Source organism: Gastrolobium bilobum, unplaced genomic scaffold (assembly GCF_033153095.1).
Source record: "Gastrolobium bilobum isolate Gb01-03AN ecotype WA unplaced genomic scaffold, APGP_CSIRO_Gbil_v1 utg4266, whole genome shotgun sequence".
In the NCBI taxonomy this organism is placed as follows: Eukaryota; Viridiplantae; Streptophyta; class Magnoliopsida; order Fabales; family Fabaceae; genus Gastrolobium; species Gastrolobium bilobum.
This window is the reverse complement of record NW_026896613.1, coordinates 33,520-46,928: the sequence shown is the minus strand read 5'-3', so window position 1 is coordinate 46,928 and position 13,409 is coordinate 33,520. Positions and strand designations below refer to the sequence as shown.

The window sequence follows — 13,409 nt, the reverse complement described above, 5'->3', positions numbered from 1 at the left end:
TAAAGTTATTACAGTGGGCTTCTGAAAAACTTGATGCTGCCATAGTGTATTCTGACTCACTTGAGTTAAACGGAGAGGGAATCAACCAAAGCTAGTTGCAGGGTACTCCATTAAATAAAATATGACTTTAAAGTAGAACTTTAAAACAGAGGACTCAAAATAATTATCTCTTATCCTCCCATTCTCCCTAGTGTATTTTGTCTTAATCACCACTCTTGGTGCTTATAAGGAAGGCCACTTCATACACTTGAGAGCACCTCTAAGTTGTTTTTAAACAATAGCCATATTTTTCATATTGTCTCAATCATAAAAGGATGGAAGAAAAATGGGGTGCTAGTTTTGGAAAGCAATTCAATAAGGCAAAGCCTTATTTGTTAGCGGTGGGACTGCAGTTTGGGTTTGCAGGAGCATACGTCTTCTCCATGGCCAGTCTCAACCATGGAATGAATCGTTATGTGTTCGTTGTCTATCGCAATGTCATTGCTGCAATTGCCCTCGCCCCTTTTGCATTCATTTTTGAAAGGTGCTAACGCAACCCATCTTGTTTTTCTTGTGTTTTATTTATGTCTCGTGTACGTAGAAACAAATGTATGTATCTAGAGGCTAGAGCTATTCTGTTGAACAGACAGTCGATAACCGTACGTAATACTAGTTTAAAGGTTGGACTTAATTTTTCCTTTGTTTAATTGATGTTCTTCTTACCATTGTGCAGGAAAATTAGACCAAAGATGACGGCCTCTGTCTTTATACAGATAATGGTGCTCGGATTTTTGGAGTAATGATCTAAAACCTATCCATATATAGCTATCAGTATTCGTATAACATTTATGTTGGACAAAAGCCTCTTTATTTTTTACGTATTTACGTCGACGTTAAGTTTAACAGCATGTTTGTATTTGCTTAAATTATAGGAAAAAATCACTTAACAGAAAAACTCTCTCAAAAATATTTTGATTATATATAAACTGTGTTAATTCAACCATGAGCTATCATACGTAGTTATTCAGAGTGTTATGTTCTATTTACACAATTATCCTAACAGGAAAAATTCCATTGAAGTTTGTAGCTATAATAAATAAATAAAGATATATCCATTATTAATTTGATTTAAAGTGAGCTTATATTAGTTTATTTACTTGTAATAATTTAAAGTAGATACAACCATATTTATTTACTTAGAAAACGCGCCAAAAATACACACACATACATATACCTTTTCCTATTTAAGATATTTTCTTTTGAGCTCAATTATAGCCACAGGACTTATTATGTGGGTAGCATATTTCTCCTATAAGTGAACCTAATTTTTCAAAGTTAATTAGCCAGATAAATAACATATGAGATTAATATTTCTTATGTTGTAGGAGATAAAATTATTTTTTATACATACATAAAAGTGTGTGGGAACTATGTGAAGAGAAGAGAGAGAAAAAAAAAGTCCCACACACTTTTATGTGTGTAGGAGATAAAATTAAGACATTAAACTCATAATATATTATCCAAATTGTGTATATAAAATGAAAAAAAAAAATTAATACTATTGTGAAGTAATTTTAAAATTTATGATTAGTTAGAGTACTGAAAATTTTTCTATTAAAGAAAATAAATATAGATGATTCATTTTAACATTCCATATCAGGAACCAACATTAGAGTTAGAACGTTTGCTTTGTGTTTAAATTTTAATTTTATTAAAATGAGGAAACCAAAGATTGAACTATTAGAATTACGTCGAATGTTGAGTCTCTAATATTGTGTTAAAAGCCAATTAGGATTCTATAACTGTTAAAATTCTCATAAATTGTTTACCAAAAAAAAATAAAAAAATTCTCATAAATTAATTATGTAACATAAATTTCATTGTCGGACAATAGATAGATGTTAATTTAATTAAAAATGAGGATACCAAAGATTGGCATATCAGAAGTATGTTAATTGTTCAGAATCCAATTGTTAAAAACCAATTAGATTGTATAGATGTTAAAATTCTCTTAACTTAATCATATAATGTAAATCTCATTATTGCACAACAGATAGATGGAATGCGTTTATTTGTCTTTTTTGGTGTAAATAATCAGTTGTTAAATTAATAACGTGAAATGTGATTACGGAAAATAAAACTTGAAAGGATACCTCTGTAATACCTCAAACTGGTGTTTTAACAGCTAATTCATATATAGAAGGTATCTTAAGGAAGAAAGTGAGTTTTGGTCATTCTTATTTATAAGGGAAATATTAGAGTTACGTAACATGAAAGAAAAAAAAAATTCCAGCACTCACATGTCTCGTCGATAAGAGCGCCTGATTCTTTTTCTTTTTTATAAATTCATGGGTCCCACCAAAAACTGTATTTGTAGGAAATTTGTTCTCCTTCCAGTTACATAACTCTTGCATTTTTCTATTTATAATCAGTAAATTAAATCAATGGTGGAATATATAAAAGTAAGAGTTTTAAGTACACAATTTTTTCCCCTTTCGAAAATTAAAAAAATTGACGATAATGTATCCCTTTATATGATATTTCAGGCCAGTGATAGACCAAGGGTTCACTTTTTTGGGAATGCAATATACCTCGGCTTCATTTGCGTCTGCTTTGGTGAATGCCGTGCCTTCTATCACCTTTATACTAGCGTTAATTTTCAGGTGAGGTTCAGTTTATAGAAGATAAAGTGACCTTCATTTTCCCTCCTTTTATAATCTTTAGACTATAATGTAAAATTTCATATACTAATTAATTATATGTAACGTATCAGGTTAGAGCGTGTAAATATTAAGGATGTACGGAGCCTAGCGAAGGTGATGGGGACGTTGGTAACCTTTGCAGGCGCTTCCTTGATGACACTTTACAAAGGCCCTGAACTCAACATATTTAATTATTCTTCAAACACAACACATCACCAAGATGGAAGTCACTCCCCTCAGAGTCTCAAACACTTGGTCGCAGGGATTCTCTTTCTACTCCTGGGTTGTGTGGCTTGGTCGTCTTTCTTCATTTTACAGGCAATTATATATGTGTTGAAGTAATTTTGTTTTTATTTTTATTTTTTTAATTTCTTAATTGTTCTACTTTTGATTACATGTGTATAACAAAATGTGTTATGACAAAATTGTGAATTGCAGTCCATGACGTTGAAAAGGTATCCGGCAGAATTGTCACTCTCAACTTTGATATGCGTAGTGGGTGCTTTGCAAGCCGGGGTAGTTGCGCTGGTGGCTAATCATAATTCTGGGCTTGGGGTATGGGTCATCGGTTGGGACTTTAAGCTCTTTGGTCCTCTCTACACGGTCAGTACTCCATTATAAATTTATAACAATTTAACATGCACAATAAATAACATGAGTCAGTAATACAAATAAAATAGATAGGGTATCTCAGTTCGTGTCAGGAAATTGAGTAGGGCTGGAGGTGAAAGTTTGTGTTCGATCCTTCTCATTATTGTTTTTGGGAAAGATTTAAAGCCTCGATCCCGCTACCAGTCCCAAATCAGACTAATCACAAATCGAAGAATCAATTGAAATATTTCTAAAAAAAAATAATACAAATAAATTTCATTTGGCTCAGCCTAGATTGAGTCCCATAAGTCACAGGGCCAATTCCTTCAAAATGACTTTGGTACTGGCAGGGACAAGTGTTGCAGACTTGCAGTGTAGTGAGAAAGAGAAATTGTTTTAAACCAAAAAAAAAAAAAAAATACAATGAGAGAAAGAGAGAGAGGATCTGTTTAGATTGGGCCATTTGAGCCCTAGTTCCTGATTGACTTTAAGCCCAAATCATTTGTGCACTCTTTTTTTTTGGTAAACTGTGCACTCTATTCATATTCACAAGAGTTTAGATTATATTCAATATTATTGTTAAACTTTTTAGATTATTCGAATGAGTTTAGTTTGGAAGTGCAATTAATATTTTTATATATTGTCACATAACTGAGAAGAGTGTGATTTTAAAAGTAATCAATCAGTATTCTGTACAATGCATGTGTTTTTGAATTCATATAACATTTAAAAATTAAAATTAAAATGAAATATTTAAAACAAGAAAGGTATGATTAATTTAATTATAATTTTAAAAATATAAATTAAATTTTTAAAGAAGATATATATGATTAGTTTTGAAAAAAAATTAAATTTTAAAAATAAAAATTAATAATGATATATGTTATTATTTTAAAAAAAGTAAACTAAGGGATTAAGACATTAAGTCATTCTGAAAATATAATTTAATAAATAAGGATGGATTATTATGAGAGTCAAACTTTTTTATGTTTATGGCATGACAATATATACTTAAATGACTAAAAATCTTTTAAATTGATGGTACATCAATGCTAAATCTTATTAATAAAAAGGAGTTATCTATATCATTGTACTCATTTTGATTCTTTAAATAATTGACATGATATGGTCCACTTAAATTGCAATTTTTTTTCTTCTTCCAGGGAATAGTTTCCTCGGGAATTGCGTATTATGTGCAAGGGTTGGTATTGCAAAGCAAAGGCCCAGTATTTTTAACAGCGTTTAATCCCCTTTGCATGATCATCGTTTCTATTTTAGGTCCCTTCCTTTTCGCAGAGCATCTTCACTTGGGCAGGTATCTTACTACACCCACATACACAAAAGGAAAAGTTTGTTCGCTTATACATGAGTTGACAAGTAGCATGTTAATCCTTAGAGATACAATATATAAAAGCGCTTAACATTTCTGTAGTAGATAATGTTATCTACAGCTGACACAGAAAAGTAGGTCCCACGATTTTTTTTTTTTTTAAAAAAAAAAAACTCAGGATCCGGTGCCGTATCTCAGGATCCGGACGCAGATCTTTGTTTGCTGTAGGTACAGCAGCTGCAGAAATTATTTTGTCTATATAAAAATGTGATATTTGTTAATTTTTTTATTAAAATTATTCTTTACATTATATTAGGTGATCACCAATTCAATTCTAACTAAGTCACCGTAGTCGTTTACAGCCCATAAGAATCTTTCTCTTATGGGTTGAGATTAGACTCAATTCTTTCTCCTTTTGTCATTACAATTAAAAGTTCTTTTTGTGTGGAGAAAATTGCAATTAAAAGTTTGATTATGTGTGTATGGTTATAAGAGTGTGACTGGTTAGAAGTTAGAACTATTTCATGGTGAATATTTTTTTAATACTTTATTATATCTAATTAATTTTCTGAATCTAACCCTCTCTCTATCTTTTTCTGTTTTATCCATCTCAGTATCGTTGGAGCCATGATTATCGCAGTGGGTCTCTACTCTGTGGTGTGGGGTAAAGGCAAAGACTATTCAGAGCCCAAGACACCATCAGCTACAAAAGAGCAAACAGAGATACAGCAGCTGCCAATTACCTCATCTGATATCTAACGGAGATTACCAAAGGATTTATGAATAATGTGCTTTTGCTGCCTTAAAAATCTTCAATAGCTATGTATATTTATTTCATGCTTGAGGTTGCCCATTATTATGGGATGGTATCAGATTGCTACTACAGGCAGTTTCCATGCACTATTATATCAATCAGAAAGAAAATATTTGTAATTGTGAAGATAAGATTTTGTCCACGTCTTCATTTTGGGATCATCAAACTCTCTCCGCCTTTTATTCGCCAAGATTTAAAAATTGAGAAACAAACCTTTTAAAGTGACCAACCTTTTAAAGTGACCTCAGCATATTTATTATCAATTTAATTTAAAATATATTATGATCATAATTGATTATATATTTAAAAGTAGGTAAAAAAAGAAAAAGGTAAAATAATTTATCCCTTTAATTAATTAAAAAAAATTATTTTAAGTTAGTTAAATTTTCCTTAAAAGTTAACCCGAGTGGGTTTGAACAAAATAATCGAATCAAACCGAACTATATTTTTCTAAATTAATTTATAAATCAAGGAAAAAATCAATTCAGGTTGAACCATGCCCACATTGTAGGCGAAATTGGATTTCGAAAGTGTTTAGACGATTGTGGTTTGAGATGCAACGGATCATCATCGTTTTTCTGATTCACCTTATCTATGATTCCCCTTCACGAACCGATCTTTTCTGCATTACAACACGAACTCACAAATTGATCTTCTCTGCGTCACAGCACGATCAAACCTCACGTGTTTCTGGTAAATCTTCCAGACTATCCTCAAGAGGGAAGAGGAAGTGTGTGGGAACTTTTTCAGAACTGAGCTTACCTCTTCTGTTCAATGACCTGGAGGCTGATGTCTTAAGTGGTAGTATTTATATGGGTACCAAGAAACCCTAGTCCTAAGCTTTTTTGGGCTCTAGGCTTCTTGGGCTCTTTTCATACTCTTGTCTCAAGCTACCCGAGGATTTACCATCCGTTATTAATCAAGACTCCTGATAATCAACGAATGATTATCTAATTCGATGCTACTCCACTAAAGGCCCGAACTTGAATTCCAAGATTAATAACACATTTATAACATGAATATGCATCGCCCTTTGTAGAATGCCAATAATTGATTAATGCGTTTTCTTTTACTCAATTAATTATTTTTTCCCTTGACTATGATAGTTTCTCTAGTGGATTACATGCACTGGCCAGTGTCTTCAATATCCAAGTACCGAAACATATCAAAGGGATATATCCTACAAATTCCATATTGTTTATATCATAAATATCGATAATCAAATAATTTTACTCCCAAAATACCGAGTTATTGGTCGTCAATATATCGAGTATCATCCGTTGGTAAATCAAATAATGAAAACTATTTGATTACTTCACTACAAAAAAACAGGCATTTAGCAGCGGTTCATTTTTGGTATACGCGACGGTTACAACCGCCCCTAATTGCAAAAATGCATTTTGCGACGGTTGTAACCGGTGCGTATACCAAAATGAACCGCCGCAAAATGTCTGTTTTTTTGTAGTGCTTATTTAAAATAAACTCAGGATTAAGAATAATATATTATCATACTTAATATTGAAAAGCATACATATCAAATATAAATTAATTAGAAATCAAATAAAAAAAGTAAAGTTTTTTGCTTCTTCTTCTTTAAACTCAAGCAAAAGAAGAAAAAATTATGGTATTTTTTTTTTGGAAAGATCATACTTACTATCTTTTTTGCCTTACAATCAATTTTATTGTCATTGGATTAAAATTAAATCAACAATCTCACTTGATATTATTTTGTAATCATTAATTTAATTTTGATCTGATTACAAAAATGGTTGAAAGAAAAAAAATTTGTAAATATGGCCTCCCTTTCTATTCATGTCTCCTCTGTGGTTTATTTTTAGTTTTCTTTTCTCTTCTCCCGTTGTATAATTGGCTACAAACAATGTGTTATAATTCTGAGGTCACCGTTTCGTTGTAACTTCATAACAACAATGTGAAAGAGACAATTATATATATATATATGGCAAAATGATTTCTGCAGCTGCTGTACACACAGCAACCAAGGATTCGCGTCCGGATCCTAGGATACGGCAACAGATCCTATAATACGGCAACGGATCCTGAGTTTTTTTTTTTTTTTTAAAAAGCCGTGGGGCCCACTTTTCTGTGTCAGCTGTAGGTAACACTATCTACGGCTGCTGCAGAAATGTTAAGCCGTATATATATATATATATATATATATATATATATATATATATATATATATATATATATATAAAAGAAACAATGGGAGAGAGGCAGAGACAACCAAATCATTTAATCATAGTTTTAGTTTATATCGTCATGCACAAGATATGGAGATCGTGTTGAAGTGTCAGTTCTATGAATTCCAATTCCTCATAAATTTTTTTTAAGTAATGATAACTTGACAGCAAAATGCTTGTATATTCTCAAATAGATTTCGGCCAAATAATTATTTCTTTTCCTTTGTCCTTACAAAATTTTCTATTAATAACCACCCACGCTTTCAAGACCTTTGAATGTAGGTCCATTCAAAGGTTTTCACCTTTTTTCCTTTCATCTCTTTGCCTTGTAGGTCCACATACTCCTGGTGGGTCTTACACCTCTTGGTGCTTTTACTAGATACTGAATAGACTTAAATACAAGCATTCCACTTTATGGTTCGTACATTTGATCAATAACATCTTCTAGTGTATTATCATAACTAGTGGGATCAATGCCATTCAATAAGAGATAATTTGAGGGTTAGCAAAGTTCTCTCCCACTGTGAATATACCACACTAGACCTAGTGTATCTGCATGTAGATACAAGTTCTGGTCAAGTGGTGGATCTTCAATTTCTTAATGATTCACATATTATGTGTTAACAAATCCTTAATATTGTTGTTCCACATGTGATACTAATATTTCTATTAGTTCAACTTGTATAATATCATGTTGAATTTCCATTTATTGTTCCTGTGTTTGTTCACCTAAAGGTACATTTCCCCTCTTTTTGAACAATCGAAGGAACATAGGATAGAGCTTCTAAATTTTTTTTATCTGAGATAAATCTCATTAAGAATAACCTTACTCAAGAGAATATAATTTCTTATATAGTCCTCCTCTAAGAAAAAACGTGAGTGCTCACTTAGATCATCTTATCCTTTTGGACTAAATAAGATCTCATCCCCAGTTCTCTTAGGGTAGCCAAAAGATATGCACGCTTCCGTACAAGATTCCATCTTATTTGATCATTGTCGAAGGACGTGTGGCGAAGCACCCTAAATCCAAATATGGTTTGAATTGGACTTGCACCCTTTCCATAATTCTTTAGGTGTCTTTACAACAAACTTTGATAGAATCAAGTTAAGAAGGTATATTTTCTTCTCTTAGACATCTCCTCAAAATGACATTATCAAGGATGAATAACGGAACATAGATTTCACCAAGTTTAGAAATGTTTGATTTTTGCATTCTGCAACTTTGTTCAACTAACACATTCCTAGAGTTGACAGTTGTGAAAACCATCATCTCTTAAATCAGGCAAGCCTTGAACTTACCAGACAGGTATTCACCACCCTAGTTAGATCGAAGTGTTGTGATTTGAACACCTAGATACTTTTCTGCCTTAAACTTAAACCTCTTGGGATTTTTCAAAAGCTTTAGACTTATGACACACTAGTTCATTTGTCCGAATTCAAAGTAACCATTCATATAATGAAGTACTGATAACCTTTTCTAGCTTGAATGCTCATTTATCCACATACATCAATATGTACCAATTCTAGTTGAATATTTGCGCAAATCCCTTTGACCTTATAAAATTGCTTGGCCATTGCACCTTCCAAATAATAGTTACATGTAGCTTTTAGTTCAAAGACTATGGAACTTTTAGTCCCTCTTTTTAACTAAATCATGTTTCCTATTTAAGAATAACCTTCCTCGCTCCAACGAGCTCGCCAACGAGCAAATTCGACAACAAAGATATAGTTATGTATTTTGGGCATAACTTGAGCTATAACTGTTCAATTGACGTGATCTTGATCTCGTTGGAAAGATAAGAGAAAGGTATACATCTTCTTTGAAGAACATGAGATCAAAATCCATCATCTTTGATACTAAAAATTGGCCAGAATATAGCTGTTGGAAAATTTTCACTAAATCATTGCTCTTCCCTTATCGCTTTACTTCTTCTATCTTAACCATTGTTCCAATGCTCCATTTTTACAATTTAAACCTGAAACCAATATATTTTTAAGTCAGTAACATATAAAACCATTAAAACTCAAGCGTCTTTTGTATTTGATAAAATGTGTTATGTTCTTAACCATTTATAATGATATTTACTATACTTTTGCATCTAAAAACATAATGTGTTTGACACCTAACAAACACCAATTGGGCTGGGTCTAACCATACACAGCTGAAGGTAGAAGATGTTGATGAAGAAAATGAAAGGTTGGTGAGTTGTTGTCGAGATGCTTGGAATCTTTGCGAGATGGTGTATTGAGTCGTGAGATGGTTAGGCAACACTATTGTTTCTCTGCGTTGTATAAGAGTGAATGAGGGTACATGCAAAGGCACTCTGATGCTCAAGTTAATTTAATTTCCAAAGAGGTTCTCATGTATTCAAAGAGAGATATCATACCTAGGCCAATGACCTCTGTATTTATAATGCTTGAGCGTCGTGTTTATCTAATCCTTTATAAGGCGGTGTTCATGTTGGTTGGTGAAGAGGGGAGGCCTCTCTCATGCTATTCCTTAGTGGGCAAGCATATGTGCAGAGTAGATTTTATAGATATGGTGGCAAGCAGGAGTTGCCATCCTTTCACTGATTCCTGGTAGTGGCCAACTTGTCTGAGTTGTTGACCTCGACAATAATGGTGCCTTTCAGGTTAAGTTATGTTGGTTTGGTGGTCAAATACCTTAGCGAGATTCATGCCTCTAAGACGAGATGGTCTGCCTCTTAAGTTATGTTGCAGGGATTTTTTTGGTATTTAATAAGCAGGTCTTTATCTTGCATGTAGCGAGTCCAGATCATTTATCAACATAGTTAACTAACCACATTTAGCAATAATAAATTGTTAAAATAAAAGCCAAGAATATCGATTGAATATACAAATTAATATTTTTAAACATGAACGAAATGCAAGCCAAGAATATCGAAGGCATGGTAGGAGGATATCCGCTTGCGCATTCTCGTCTGCGCTCACAAAATTTATCTCCATTCTCATTGCCCTAGGGTATTCAATTATCATAGGGTTCAACTTTTTAGTATCTCCAATCAAATAGTCACAGGATATTTTATTATATATGTTTTTGTAAACACAAAAAAAAAACATTGTATTAGATTTATAAACTTCCATACAATATAATAAATCATTCATAAATTTATTGTGTCGTTTTTTTTTTCTTTTACATTACACTATCATTATTTCAAAGAAAAAATAAAAATGCAATGTATGAGGGGATTTATGTTTGTTAGGGATTTATGTTTGTTATGTCGTAGGAAGTTGATTATATTATGTTATAGATAGATCGAAACCCGTGCCTCAATTTTTTTTTTTTTTTGTTTTTTGTTTTAAATGATAGGACCCATGTTTGATGTCTCTGCTGGAAAATACATCTCATCCTTTCACATGATATTAGTAATCCCCATGTATGAGACTATAAGAACTTGTTATTTTTCGTTTTTAAACAACTCAAAGGTGAAGGTGGCGCCTTTTCTCCTGGACCATCAGCTCTCCACCATTCAATTCAATAATAACGGTGGATATTTCGTTATACTTATGATTCAAGCCCACACTTAAAAGGCCTATTATAATCAAATTTATTAAATGTTCTCGACCCATTATGCGGGTCCACAAGCTTTAGAATTTACAAAGGTTGAATTCTATCCAAAATAGAGGGTTAAATTCTACATATACATATTACCAAAAAAAAAAAAAAAATTCTACATATACACAGTTTTGAAATCTCATCCTCTTGACGTACATCACTTCATTTAGCTTCTTGTTTTTTTTTTTTTTTCTTACAGTGATCTGTAATCACCTGCGATTATGATTTATTCCATAGATATCATGGTCACCAGATCCTATAGTAAATAAAATACTCCTGATCGAAAAAGATTTTAAGTAGAGAGAATCTAGAGCAATTTTTGTTTTCTTGGGTATAATATAATAATAGTGGCCATTTTGTCGTAAATATGATTCAAGCCAAGCCCACGATATAGAGCTCCCACACTTAAAAAGCATAATCAAATTTAGACCATAACTTTAAGTAGCAATTGAGCCTGTAGCAATTTTTTCTACCTCGTAGAATCTGAAACAAGTCTATATATGTTTTAAACCTCAATAACTTGTTAAAAATGACATTTAGGTCCAAGCTAAGCAAAGAGTGCGGGGATAATTAATTAATGACGACTTAGCATGTTACGGACCTTGAGTACAATATTCAGTACAATACTTCTTTTGGAGGTATGACACTTTAATCCAACCTATAAGTAGCTCAGATGGTAGGAGTGTCCAAGACTTTATAAACTCTGTATTAGTTGCTTATATAACTAATGTGAGATTTGTAACAGCCAACTCATTCTTGATCAAGGTAGTTAAAAATGACATTTTACGTAAGATGGGAAGGGGATAAAAAATCATAAAACGTAAAATCGTAACCTAAAAAAAATCATAAAAACCATAAAAACGTTTAGAATATTGATAAAAATAATTTTATGAAAAAACATCATAAAATCATAGTGATAAATCGAGATTTTAACTATCACTCTTGATAAGTAGTAACCAGCAAATTGCTTTTTAATTGTTACTGATTGATGCTGTGTTTTCCCCCCAGGTTTTGATAAAAGCTTCTGTTTTCTTGGGCAGTAAAACTTGGGAAAAAAGATGCATGCTAGATAGTCAGTGACCATATTCTTTTGGCGTGAGATAATGTCCAGTGAATCAGAGAGCATTAACAAAATGATAGTGACATAAAATTCGTAGTGATGGCTAGTAAAAACTCTGTACAGTATAAAATAACTTTTCTCTCATATTATTTCTTCCTTATGTTTAAAAGAGCAATAACATATGGATGAGAAGCGAGATCCAATTGCTTTCAGTTTCTTGCCGCTGACTTGTATTGCTGTTGATATGTTGCATGTTGAATGGGAAGCAACTAGATAGCTAGCAAATTAATTAAAAAAAGAGGAGATGCTGTATTACGTGCTAGGCAAATAAGTCAAGGCGTGGCTAATTAAAAAACAAACCGCAATTTTCTCATTTAAGTGTACTGCGTTTTTTTTTTTTACGGTTGCCCACGTGCAATGCATATAAAAGGATTATATTGTTGGATAACTAAGAGCTAGGATCAACCGAGATCTTCTTGTTCTTATCTTTGATTTTAGTAACTGCTGAAACTATGGTGGCCTAAAAGGTGAACTATATACTCATTTTACACATATATGTGGCACTAAGCAACAACTTGTTGCGATCTCAGCAAATATACCGGTCGTATAAATAATAAAGTGATAAGTAAAATATCGTTCTCACAAGGATTGATCTATCAAACACTATTTTCACTAATCTACCAAAGTTGGATCAATCGGAATGAGTTTTATGAATATGATTTAAAATATAAAAACAAATATTAAGACCGCCAAATAATTATCAAGAACAAGAAACAAGAACTTAGTATAAAAATTGAATTAAAAACTAATGACTCAAAGTGCAACTAGGGTTTCGACTTCCCCAACTTCCTTCTAATCAATCTACCATTTCCTTCAATTCATATTCAAACTCATGTTGTTGAACAGTTCATCACAAAATAATTAAAACTCAATCTCTTGACATTTTAATTCTTTGACCTATTAAGAATCCTAATCCCTTAGTGATCCCGCTTAGGGAAAGCATTAAGAACGATGAACAAACAAAATCATAGGTTTTATTAGTCTATATCTAGATCAAACAAAACCCAGCAATTATTCAGATCAAAATTTCACACCAACATCGCTATTGTCATGCAAAACTCAAATGTCTTTCTCTGAGTGATCAATTCACAAAAG

The 13,409-nt window shown here is 32.3% G+C and overlaps 1 protein-coding gene across 1 annotated transcript; it reads left to right on the top strand.

Annotated features, from left to right (window-relative positions):
• Nucleotides 1–314: 314 nt before the first annotated feature.
• Nucleotides 315–5,362, top strand: LOC133300938 (WAT1-related protein At4g08290-like). The gene is made up of 7 exons (XM_061500522.1): nucleotides 315–523; nucleotides 713–775; nucleotides 2,526–2,642; nucleotides 2,753–2,999; nucleotides 3,120–3,284; nucleotides 4,436–4,587; nucleotides 5,217–5,362. The coding sequence occupies exons 1-7, from the start codon at nucleotides 315–317 to the stop codon at nucleotides 5,359–5,361; spliced, it is 1,098 nt and encodes a 365-aa protein (XP_061356506.1). The 3' UTR covers nucleotide 5,362.
• The last annotated feature ends 8,047 nt before the right edge of the window (nucleotides 5,363–13,409 follow it).